This window comes from Anas platyrhynchos, chromosome 1, assembly GCF_047663525.1.
Source record: "Anas platyrhynchos isolate ZD024472 breed Pekin duck chromosome 1, IASCAAS_PekinDuck_T2T, whole genome shotgun sequence".
Lineage (NCBI taxonomy): Eukaryota > Metazoa > Chordata > Aves > Anseriformes > Anatidae > Anas > Anas platyrhynchos.
Genome location: NC_092587.1, coordinates 131,796,335 through 131,809,472, shown reverse-complemented (window position 1 = coordinate 131,809,472; position 13,138 = coordinate 131,796,335). Strand labels below are relative to the sequence as shown.

Here is a 13,138-nt window from a genome sequence, read left to right as displayed (position 1 = left end):
AGCTGCCTGCTCTTGGATGTGCTTTCTGTGAAATGGGCTGCACTGCTGTACGTAACATCTGTCCGTTGTTCCGCTGCCTTATCTGCCCTTGACTGGTGTCTCCTTCACGAGGACAGTAATCTTGTGTTGCTGCCAGGAGGCGTCGTTTGAGCTGAATGATGAACATCTATACTGAAGCAATGAAAATCTGGAGTGAAAACATTGTTTACGGTGCGAATTGGAATGAAATGTTGACGCTAAGAGAAATTCATCATTTAAAATTCACTTCTTTTTTTTCCTTAAGGAAATAAAAGAGCTTTATAGAAACAAGGTTGCTTATACTGTAGTCTAAACAACTCCAGAATTACAGCACGCAGGTTACGTATGTCTATACATCAGCTGGTCCCCTAAATTTGATCCCCTTTTTAAGGATATCACTCACTATTTCCCTGCTGTGCTCAGGGCATTAGACACTCACTTGATAAATCCTTCATCTGTGAGTAGCCCCACATACTCTAACTGGATACTGTCTAAGAAAAATAATGTGTTGTATGCTGCTTTTTTAGAAGAACAGCGTAAAGCTTTTCTGAAATGTAGCAATGTCATACTTTAATAAATCTGTCAGCTGATTTTAATGAAGCCAGCTTCAAGAAAAACTGTACGGAAATAAATGCTACCTATTGAAATATAAAGCTACATACATTTATACAGAATATTTTCAAAATCTCTAAATTTTGAGGAAATATCATAACTGTGAATCACCTTAGGGAAGAAAATAGAATAATAGGGTCAGTGACACAACACAGAACAGTATTTGTAGTGTATATGTTGCTTTAAGTTCTAGGCCACAGGTAGACAGCTGTTTTTAATGCAGACCCTTGTAAATTACTTATTCTGATATATCTCCTTACAGATAATCATTCAAAGCCAATGGAAATTGACGGGGATGTTGAAATTCCTCCTAACAAAGCAACAGTCCTTCGGGGCCATGAATCAGAGGTGTTCATCTGTGCCTGGAACCCTGTCAGTGACCTGCTAGCATCTGGGTAAGACCATGACCGAAACCAGCTGCTGCAATTACCGTCTATTTAGAGATGCAAGAACTTGAGAGCATGTAGTAGAGGTTAATCAGTAATCTCTCTGCTTTTTTTTTCAGCCTGCAACTGTTTTTTTCAGCAGAACTGTACCTATGTAGGAGTTAAGTAATTATAAGGTGACGCAGAATATGAAGCATTTGCACATTTAAGATGTGCGCTCTGTGGCCCTGAATACACATTAACAAATTCTAAAGTTTTTTAAAACAACTGGATAATTCTCAGAGTATTAGAAGTTCATGCAATCTGCTCCTGCTCTTCTTAGTTAATGGTGCACATTGGGGTCTCAGAAGGCCTTTGCCATCCAAATTCTCTTTTAGAAAGTATGGAGACTAAAGCAGAGTTCTCCTTTGCTGTGTCTGCATTAGCATGGTACAGCACAAATTAGAGTAGGTCTGGAAAGCAGGGCTATTGCGTGAGGGCCTTATGTCACCACTGTTTGTATTGGAGAGGGGTGCTTCAGATTGGACCTGGTTATGTCTGATAAGCTAATCGTTAAGAAATGGTTTGAGGGCATATTTTGGCTCAATTTCATTGAAAAATAGTCTTATTTGTGTTCTCTGGTGCTGCTCAGCCATGACAACGAAAGTATGCTAAGTAGGACAATCAGCAGATTGACTTAGAAAAAACACTTTTGATCCAAACTTAAATGCTAATGTAAACATCCTCTGAGCGCTGTGCTCAGTGTTGGAACCTGTGTTTGTCCATACTTAAAACCTTAAAATGAAGGCAAAATTTAAATAGTCTAACTGGGAACATGTAGGGAAGCTGATACAAGTTAGAGGAAAGGAATGGGTCTTCATCATTCAAATTACCTAACAGAATCACAACACATTTCTCACAAGGAAAAAAAAAAAGTCATTTTTTTCCCCTTTTTGCAAGATTGTCAGAATAGTCTTCTTATGAGATCTTCGTCAACTTAATGCATGAAACTAAATCAGTGTTCCAGCCTTGAAATAATTAGGAGAAAAAGCGTAATGAATTAGCAGAAGTAAATATATTGGAGAAGTAGCACAAGGTCTCTAACAGAGTTTCCGAAGAATGATTTCAGATGACAGACAGGATTTTTCAAAAACAGAATCTTTCTGAATATAATTTATTTCTGGAATGTCCAGGCCTAATATAATTTTTAACATTTATAATACTAGCTATCTTCATGTATTTATTTTAAGTGGACACAGAAGCAGAATTTGCAAAAAGTGTATGTAGGGGTTTTGGGTGAACTACTTGTTTTTTTGGCTTTTTTTGGCTCAGTGGGTCTTCTGATCTGTGATAGTCTTTGGGTGATTCCACAATACAGACGAGAGCAGTAATAGCAGCCATGCTCCTGTGCCATGCACTTGTTGTATTTTTTGCTAACCTTATTCTTCTACCCACTCAATCTTCTAGTATCTCAAGCAATATTATTAGGCAGTATTACTTATTCCTAGCAAAGATCCAAGCCGAAGTATTATTATTGTTAACAAGGGAACTTCTGATCATTAAGATCACTCTCCTATTAAAACAGGTCAGCATAAAATAGTTGCTTCTTCATACAGACTGTCCTCTTTCCAGCATATAGTTGAATGAGCCATAAAATGAGATTTATGTCATAAATAAATAAAAATTAGGATCGATGGATTTGGAAGAACTGCAGCATATTCCATAATTGTCCTGACCCAAATCTGAGAGGTTGTTTTCAAGGGAAAAAAATGAATTAGGGGAAGGCAAAGAATATGTGGTCATGAAATGTTACGTCCTATGTAATGACTTGTAAATAATAAGTGATGCTGAATGAATATGCTTCTTTAATCGTCTAACGTTATTTTCAATACATGTATGCCTAAATGCTTTAATTGCCCATAGATAATGCTAAATCTTGACCTAATAGTGAAGGAAACCTTAAAAATTAAGATGCAGTTATTTACATAAACCCATTAAATTGTTTTCATGGTTCATTCTTATTAAACATGAAAATCTAGGGAAGGTTTCATGGAAACTGGGAGAGTTTTTCAGTAGCGGGGGCAAACTTAGAAGTTTCCTGGGCCATCTTGAGGGCTGTTATCCTTAGTACTTTATTTAGGATCATTCAAATGAAGGCACTGTATTTGTTGATACAATAGATCTCCTTTAGCCGAGTCATCCTAAACAACACGCCTTATAAATGTATCTATATGTAAACGTATCTATTGTGGTATTTATTTGAATTTTATGGAAAACAGCCTTCAGGTGATCCATTAGCACAAACACATTATCTAAGGAAAAATCCGTGGGGAGAAAGAATACCATACAGAATTATTCTTTAGGGACACCTGGTGGCGCCTGAGATGAAGTGAAGAATGCTGCTTTATTCTGGAGAATACCTGCACAGCTGAAGTTAGGCATCTACTCAAGTGCTCTGTCCCTCTGCAGGTACCTACATCTCTCAACTCATTATGTAGGGAGTTAAGACTCCTCAGTATAGGTGCTCAGACCTCATCTGTTGGCTTTGGCATTGGTAACTACTTCCTGGTATCCAGCTCACTGTCTTTACCAGTGCTTGCCATGCTATGTTGATAGGGTCTGTAGTTCATCGTCCTTGTATGCAAAGTTTAAACTGGGACTGAGGAACCAGTGGGTGATGAATTCTGCTGCAGAGAGTTAAGTAGTAGTAGATGGATAAAGAGACAAGCACAGTGCAGTGATGTCTTACACAGCTTGCCATAAAGCTGGAGGACAATAATCAGACCCATTAGTTATATTTCTAAGGTAGAGGAATGCCCTCTCGCTATTCCTTCAGTTAGGCTTTGCCCTTCAGAGTAGTAGGTCTTTATTAATAAGCTTTGCTGTTGATATTGGAAGCATATAAGTGCATGCATGGGTAGAAAGCACAGCCAGGTACTGTATCTCAAGCAGACTAATGTCAGTGCAATGAAAATGCAAATGACTTAGATTCCTGTGCATCTTGATCAGATTTTAGCCTGCTCGTAAGAAACAAAGTGAATTCAGTTAGCCTTCAAATAATGCAGCAATGAGTGAGTGCCTTATGAAGCTTACACGACTGAAATAGCATAGATTGCACAGCAAAAAATGAACCAGAAGGAAGGGACTGGATTGATGATGCCATTGCACAAAGAAGTATTTGAGATGTCTGGCATAATAATAGTGCAGGTTATCATCTACAGGTAAACTGTGTATTATGGCATTGGTTAAAGGGAGAGAAATTCCCTAAGGTATACAGTATGCTGCAGTTCTGTTTGTCCTTTATGAAGTAATGCTTCAAAAAATAAAACTGCAGTTAGTCTGATGTGCAAAAAATGAATTGTTAGATTCTATAGCATCCATATTGTGCTGCCCAGTCCTTAGTTTTCTTATGTTTCCCCATCTGCCTGATTGTACCCATCTGTTGTCTCCTTAAAAGAATACATACAAAGCCCTAACTATTAAATAAGTGAAATAACGCATTTGTTCTGTTTATATAGTGCCGAGCACAATTGAATCTCAATTTGTGGCAAAGTATTTTCTTCAAGCCCTGTTATTCAAGTAATAAATCCAACAATTCGTGCCAGTTTAGAAAGCAACCTGATGCAATCTTCAAAGCACTAGAAGAATAATGCAGGTTCACGACCTAATCTGAAGCAAGCTGTGTAAGGGAATTTGTTGGCATAACAAATTATCCAAAATTAGAGCATTGGTTTCCAGAGTTAGTGAGTACCCCACTGACAGAAAGGGAGTTGTATATTTGATGTTCCGTCTACACAGTCTATGCAATGACTTTTAAGGTTGTGAAGGGTAGCACAGGAATGTATACTCTCTGGAGTTTGCAAAAGGCTATTTAAAAAATAAATGTGGAGACTGGAATTTCTCTAATCAAACAGTTAGAAAAACGTATTCTGCAACTGCTCTTCATCTTCCACCATACCCATAACCCTTGAAGGGGAAGATGGAGGAGACCAGAGATACCAGTGAAGGCTACCAAAGGCATGGCAGTCACCAGGTGCTTATGAGAAGAGTGCTTGGATGTTACAAAGGGAAGCATTATAATAGCTCAGTAAAGTACATACATGCAGTTTTTTTGAAAAGATTCATTACACCTTATGAAGGCAATCAACATTCTGAAATGAATAATTGCACATAGTATTTAATTATATATAAATGATCTTGAGATTTGGCCGGTCCCATCCATAATTCCAATTTTGCTCATACAATCCAGGTGTCCTCCTCTTCGAAGACTGATTTCTTCCACGAAATATCTTTTAATTTCTATTTCGTAATTGGACGACACACACAAGTTGTTACAGATGGCCGTGTTCGATGGGTGGTGCAGAAAACTCCTTACGGCTACGTCCACATTAGCAAACTAAACATGCCTGGGAATATTCCGAGGCAGGGAGGCCAGCTGGCATGCAGCGGCCAGTGTCTGTGCTAGCAAGCCATCCTGGCTGCCAAACGGGGCGGCTGCCCACGGGCCGCACGCTGGGGCTGTCTCTGGTCTGCTCCCTACAGCCAGGAGTTAGGCGGGGATGGGCCGGGCCCCGAGCGCAGCGATGCGCCCTAATGGCCCCGGCGCAGAGAGCCAACTCAAACAGGCCACGCGCTGGCCAGGGAGCGATCTGCCAGCTTGCTCGCATAGGTGATCATGGTCCAGTGACCCAGAATGTTCCTGAACATGTTTGAATTTCCCAGTATTGAAGCAGACTGTGAATGTCAAGGTTGCTGGAGCCTTGAATTTCAAAAGCTTTTCTGGTTGAATTTAAGATACTTCTGTCTGGACATCAAGGCGGTTTCCAAGATCACTCTCTGTTCTCTTACATCCAGCCATGCCCTTGCAGTAATTCTCGTGGCTGTGAAGCAGAAGAACTTGGCCTCATTCCCAAAACCCAGCAGTAGGTTTCTTGGCTTATCTTTGCTGACCTACACTGGCCTCTTTCACACAGGGGAACTTTGTATCTTGCAGAGCTCTGCGTGCATCTTTGCTCTCCTTAGTCAGCATAAGAATTAGCCATAAAAGCTGTTGTCCATAAGATCTTTTGAGTAAGGCTGTATATGGCAGAGGCAGGAAAAGATGTTGCTGGGATGTTTTCTGCCTTTATCTCAGGGGTTTTGCATAATGCTTTGAGTTACTATATTCCTCACTTCAGCTGTATAGGACCTGTTGTGAACTACCTCCTGAATAATCCTTTTGCATTACCGTTTGAAGGAGTTTATTTCAACCCCCCCTAGACAGTGCCAGGTGTTAATTCTGCTAACCGTAAGTGCTTCTTCATTAGCAGGTGACTTTACTGGGGCCAATTTCTTTGTTGTATCAAATCTGTTAATGCATTTGGGTCAGCCATGAGGTGAGCTCTGTTTGAACAACCTGTTGCAGGGAGCAATACCACAGAATCAGCGGGACAGGCAGTACGTCTTCCGATAAAGCTTAGGCACCTAACTTCTCCCTCTGGGTACCTCTGAGGCACTTCCCTCTACAGAGTCTTTAGGAGACGTAAGCACTTATTTTACGAGACCTGTTTCATTAAGGAAAAGTTAGGTGTGTAAATGAGAGGAGCTTCCTTCCCTTTATGCTTTTAATAATCTCTTTTAAAACAAAATAAAAAATCCAACCTGTCTAAGCCAAAAGTCTTAAATACATGTTAGCAATACTGGCTATCAAAAAAATCATAATTATCAGACTGCACCTGAAGCTTTGAAATACCAAGCTTCAACAATCATCTTGAAAATTTCTTTACAGACTGCAGTTGTTTTAACCTCTCTGATAGCTATTATGGAATAGGGATTTATATGCCACAAATAAAATTCTGCAAGCGTTCTTCCACCTTGATTCATGATTATACAAGGGCTGAAGAGCATGAAATAAAATTCCTTCAGAAGTAAGCCTTCCTAAAATTTGGCAGTACTCTTCCGTAGTGCAGAACAGTATACCTATTACTCAAGTGTTCATGACTCGCATGTAGGAATGAGCTGCTTTATCATGCAGATAGAAATGCTTCTGCGAGCTAAGGAGATTAAATATCTTTCTGAATTGTGCTTGAACTATGGTTCTCTAATAAGGCAGGGTTCACTGAATCATTCAACAGAAATCAGAATACTTTCCAGAATAGAGAATACTCTTCTTTTCTTTTTTTTTTCCCCAGCAACAAAGGGGAAGACACACAAATACCCCTGCCACACACTGGTAGGCTTATAAAGCCTCTCTGCAGGGACACATAATAGCTTATGTAGCCTTAGGAAGAAGAAAATGGAAAAACAAAATTAAAATACTGGAAAATAAGATTGCCCAAGCATAGCCAGAAAACTGACTAAATAAAACTGTTGAAAAACAAAGCATAACCCTTTTAGAACTAGCAATAGGATATTGTGTTTGATAGCCAAGTGGCTGAGTGTTTTATTCAGAGGGTCCAATAACAAACTGGATTATTACAGTAAGGGCAGAACTGGCCCGGAGTCTCAGTAGTGGAGAAGCCAGCACTGAAGCAATTTCCTACTTAGCATGTTAACCAGTAACCCCAGCCTATGAAAGACTTATGTTCCCACTATTGTGAATTACCACAACTAAAAATGTTCCTCATCTTCTGAGCCTTATGATTAACTTCATTGATTTTTTTAGCCAATAAGTGCAAAATTGGTGTTCAGTTTTCTAAACCTTTGAAGAAGTTGTGTTACAACCCTAGCTGTGTATGATGACAAAAATTACCCTGATTCAAATTGTTTCTTAATCACTAATGTGAAAGATGTGTGCCAACAATTAAAGAATGGCTGGCTAGCAGTAGCTCCTGGGTAGCCTGCCAAAGCCCTGGCCAGCCTGACATGGAGGGTTCAGAGGAGAGAGGGGCGCATTCCCCAGGTGTGCCATGACCCAACAGGCCTCAGAGCCACCGATACAGGCAGAGAAGTTTTTTCCTTTATGGTTGAACTACTAATCATGTAAAATCTGGCTAAATTATTGATACAATCATACACAAAGATCAGTCCAGTTGGATGCTCTGTTGGTCAGTATTTGCACTTGAAAAGTATGAAGTGTTTAAAATTTGCTTGGTACTTTTAGTATAAATAATTAAAATGTTTTTTTAGTGGACCAGAAGAAAATTTAAAATTCTCTTGCAATAGATCTCTTTTTCAGTAAAACACGAGTTATCAAAGCAAAAGTGGATCTCATGTTTTTAGTTTTCAAGGAAATACTTTTATCTTTGCTCCTCTATGGGAAAGGAAGTTTTAGTCGTTACTTGAAAAAAAGGAAAAGCTAACACATCAGATGTATCAACAATAAAACGTAATGTTGACTGTATGAATTGTAGGAAATAGAAGAGAGATCGCAATGCTGCTCCAAGCTTCTGCGTACCGAATGTAAATGAAAATTACATTCTGGACAAAACAAGCAATCTATCTTACTTGATTGTTTTGGTTGTTGTTGTTGTTGTTATCGATTATTTAAAAAGAGAGGGGCAGGGAGAAGCAAGAGACAAATCCCAGTAAACTAGAAAATGTAATATCTTCCACCTTGCTGTAAATTGATTTCTGACCTCAGAGACATTTTTCATTGGAAGGAAGATTTATGCAAAGTGAAAACAAATATATAATTCATAAGGAAATAATAAGAAGTTTCTCACTTCCTCTTCACATTTTCTAGACAAAATCAAGGTTTCTGTCTTCCTAGAAAATAGTCTGACTATAAAGGAGGTTAAAATCCTCCGTTAGGACCAGGGAACAGGCACTGCAGCACCTCTGTCACACTGCTAGTGGTCCTTTTCCCCACGGCAGCTACCAGGTGACACTGCTCCTCTGTGGATGGTAATGCTGCAGGTCCTGTCCTCCTCAGAGTTTTCTGCCACCCTGGGGAACACCAGGGACTCTGCGAGCCATTAGGAGTTAATGTGTCTGTGCACCCCTTTTGTGGGAGGCATGTGGACACAGCCTGTGTGTTTCTGTCTTAATGTTCATTAAGTTCCCCGAGACCATCTCAGTCACAGCAATGTGTCTGAAGTGCAAAATGCAGGGAGCAGGCAAACGTACAACTTTTTGAATAAAGCAAATAATGTTATGTTGTGGGTTCGGATGATAGGTGTAACTTAATCATGTTTTAGCCTTTAAAATTTCTTCTTGCAGGTATGGGGAGTGCAGGAAGGTCAGAAATGGAGAGGAAAGTTGCATTTGAAATTCTGTGACATTATCTCAAATAAAAGCAGAAACAGAGGTTTTTATTTTGTTTGCTGGGTCACCACCAAGAGAAGTTTTCATCTCTGCGTGATTGCTTTTATAGATCTGGAGACTCAACGGCCAGAATATGGAATCTCAATGAGAACAGCAACAGTGGTTCCACTCAACTAGTTTTGAGGCACTGCATAAGAGAAGGAGGACACGATGTCCCCAGCAATAAGGACGTGACTTCATTGGACTGGAATGTAAGCTAGCTTCTAAGACTGTGCATGTTTTTTAACTGTCTAAATTTAATTCAGAGGCAATTACAGCTGCTGCTCTGTATCTTTTATATCTGAGGTGACCGGAACCTCTGTTCTAACCTACTGACCTCTTGTTTCAGATACCCATAATAGTCTGAACTTTCCCCTACATGCTGTCATTTTCCAGTACTGCTGGCATCTTCAAGCCTAACGATGATGTATTTATATAATCTATTTTTAGGAGCATGGGTAAAAATAAACTTAGCTGACTTTAAGAATGAAGATTAAATAAGCAATCTATGTAGTAATGAAAGCTGATTAATAACGTATTTGCATCTCATAACTACTTTATTTTGGCATGCAAGGACATAAAAGCACCAGTGAAGCTTTTTCTGAGATTGGACTGTCAAGATCTTCACCCATTTGAATTAATGTTGTGCATAACAAAATGTGCTCACATTATAGTCTGTCTTGAATGGAGCGTATGTAGTCATTCTCTTTTACCTGTCCGCTTTCCAGGTGGAACTCTCTTGCCTGATCCTTTGCTAACTTTCATCCTGCAAAATCTTTCATCTATCTTAGATAATACAGTCTTGCACAGGGATGACTGAAGTGAGCAGAGGAGACAAATACTGTTAATCCTCAATGTCTGGGCAGTGTCTTTGGGCAGCATTAAGACTGCTTAATGTCTCCATTCTGTCACTGAACAGCATAAAAGGAACTTAAAAAAATCTTGCAGGAACCTTAATTAATTTTGAGATCACTTTCATTCTGTCCCTTTTGTTGATATCAGCACAGGCAAGAGTGATCACATTATTGTGGTTTCTTAGGAAAGCAGATTAAAAATTAAGTACCAGAAAGGATTCTCATCTGTTTCAGTTGCTGGACAGAGACCAAGATTTGATTAATCTTTACTGCAATATCATTGTCCTTCAGGTGAGCTAGGTGCTTCACAAAAGTTAAAGATAAGGCCACTGCACAAATCAGCTTCCCATATATATTGTTTATGTGACACGATGAAACAAGTTGATGAATAGTACAGAAAACACGGGTAAGTTAACAAAGCAAATAAAAATAAGGCCCGAGAATGTTTATTACTTGTTTCCTGTATACATCATGGTGAAGAAAAATTGTCAGGAAAAAATGAATTGACTAGGTAGAGGGAAGATGAAAGACAAAGACAAGCAAAGGTGCAGAGCAGTTACGAGAAAAGTCAAAAAGGCATACTTTTTCTAGTAGTTCTATGCCTTATCAATCTTCAGTGATCACTGATACAGTACTGCTATTGTGCTAGTACTTAATGTAGGGAAATGTTCCTAGTTTAAACCATTAAACTGCTTCCAACTTGCTTTGCGTTTTCAAAAGAAAAAAAAGTGAATTACCACCAAGGACTTTGGATAAACAGTATGACTCTTTGCTGAGCTTTCCTGCCCTTTTCCCTTTTGCTGTCACCTTTGTCCTTATCAGTGGTCCACATAAGCGTATAGCACAGTGAAGTTGGCTTGGGTTTTGATGTTCTTCCCCCTACATCATTATACCTTTGACTTAAATCTACAGTTGTGCTGACTCACTGTCTATGGAGGGTTGAAGTGCACATAACGTTTTAAAGGATTATTGTATGCTTTTTCCTAGTGTTCTACTCATGATGCTAGAAATGCCATCTGCATTTATTGTTTATTTAGAACCACAATATTAATCATAGTCCACTGTGAAATTAACATAGTGCTTAATATATTGCATCAGTTCTTCTCTGTTTTATGTGATTTACGTTATAACAGGAAAGGTTATTTCTAGAGTTCATATTCAGATGATGTGCTTTGGTACCAAGGATAGGATTCATCTTTCTTAGATTTAGCCATCTAAGGCAGTCATCTCGGTTCCTTCTAAGGGACACGTGCATTCACAGTGGTCTGGGCCGAGTCTAAAGCAAATGGCATCACGAGTTAGCTCACATAGCTCCAGAGGTGGTGCTATTATTTGTGGAGGGAGACTAGGCTACTCCCTTAGACTAACTCCTGATTTGTGAAATTGTGGAGGTAAACGGGGTGAATCTCACTCCTAATCCAGATGCTAAAATGCTTAAAGACTAAATGCTCAGTGCTAACAGTACCTATCTCACCAGGTTACAGAGCCAAGTTCCTTTTCGATTACTCTCATTCTGGCCCACTAAATCTTCCACTGTTTGCCACACAGGAGTTATCCTTCAATGAAGGCCTCTCTCCAGCAGAATACATACAATTTGCCGATTATGATTGCTGGGCTTCTTTCCTCATAATTAGGACCCATGAGTTCAACTTTTCTGAGGCTGCCCATGATGGCACTGTGCCTCTGGGCATGTGTGGGAGTCTTTGTTTAGACAACTTGGAAGCAGTTTCTTTGTGTTAGGTAGCATTCAAGGTGTTAATGGTGAAGTGTAGGTGGCTTAGGTTTTTAGGTCCTACTTTCAAGTATAGATGCCTGAAATTCACTTAACTGGGATTTAGTAAGGATTTACATGATTTGTTGATGATTTATAGGCTCTATATGTCTAAGATGTAGTAGTATCTGTTTGTTATCTGGAACAATCCCAAAGAATTTGTTATACCTTGTTTTCCTTGTCTAATCCTTTTGAATATTATCTGATGGTGTAGCCCAGTTTTTCAGAGGATGTTCGAGGGTTTTATTTCCTCTTTGTATTTGCAGTACTAACCTTTACTTTAGTTGATATAATAACGATACTATCTATTCTCAGTATGTGGCCTCAGATTTCCCATAAATCGTAACGCACAAACCTTAAAGTTTAGCTGAAACAGATTTCATCTGGTATTGACCTTTGCCACTGATGTATATCCCAACAGAGTGATGGAACACTATTGGCTACAGGCTCATACGATGGTTTTGCAAGAATATGGACAGAAGACGGTAAGTCAAACAACAGTTATCATTCTTAAGCAATTAACAGCAGTCAACTATAAGTTGGGCAATGTGTAAACAAATTGTAATGTTAACCTTTTCTTTATTCCAGGTAACCTTGCAAGCACCTTAGGTCAACATAAAGGTCCGATATTTGCCCTGAAGTGGAACAAAAAGGGGAATTATATTTTAAGTGCTGGTGTTGATAAAGTGAGTTTTAAAAATACATAATTCTAACATTTAAATGCGCTGACTCAGAGAGTGCTGTTGAATTCCATAAGGTTATTTTCTTCTGCTCCAGGAGTCCTGGGGAGTGTACCTTTCTTTAATTTGTTCTAGTGAGTGTTGGATTAATCACTTAATCCTTGGATCAAGTGATTGATTACATTTTTGAGGCTATGTGTACATTTTAAGTGTAAAAGTTTTTTAAAAAACAAACTCCATTTGCCCCCTGTGTAAAATTGCATCTTAAATGTTTCTGTTGAAGAAATAACTGCTTCCACTGCTTATGTTTATAGTTTTATCAACTGTAACTATTTCAAGGATGGAAGTTATCTTACAGGTACTGCAGTTTTTAGCTCATCTAATTATTGAAATTTGTATTTGAATAAAATATATATGGTTTCCTATGCAAACATGCAAAATATGGTGGTTCTGAACTCAAAATCATGCCAAACATGGTAGTTTCAGCTGAGTGCATATTAGAGATTGAAATGACAGATGATTGCTGATGATGAGCAGAAACCCATTAAAAATGAAACTGAAAAATAAACACAGCGTTCATCTTACCTAACTTTTGATGTCTGAAAAATTAGATGC

General features: G+C 38.9%; 1 protein-coding gene across 12 annotated transcripts in view; it reads left to right on the top strand.

Annotated features, from left to right (window-relative positions):
- The window catches only part of TBL1X (transducin beta like 1 X-linked), a 239,196-nt gene that overhangs the window by 209,620 nt on the left and 16,438 nt on the right, over positions 1-13,138 (top strand). For all 12 annotated transcript variants that reach the window (XM_072029631.1, XM_038173040.2, XM_038173043.2 and 9 more), the window contains 4 exons: positions 893-1,025; positions 9,289-9,430; positions 12,265-12,328; positions 12,432-12,529. In XM_072029631.1, coding sequence (XP_071885732.1) covers positions 893-1,025; positions 9,289-9,430; positions 12,265-12,328; positions 12,432-12,529 — 437 coding nt within the window. The remainder of the gene's footprint in view (positions 1-892; positions 1,026-9,288; positions 9,431-12,264; positions 12,329-12,431; positions 12,530-13,138) is intronic.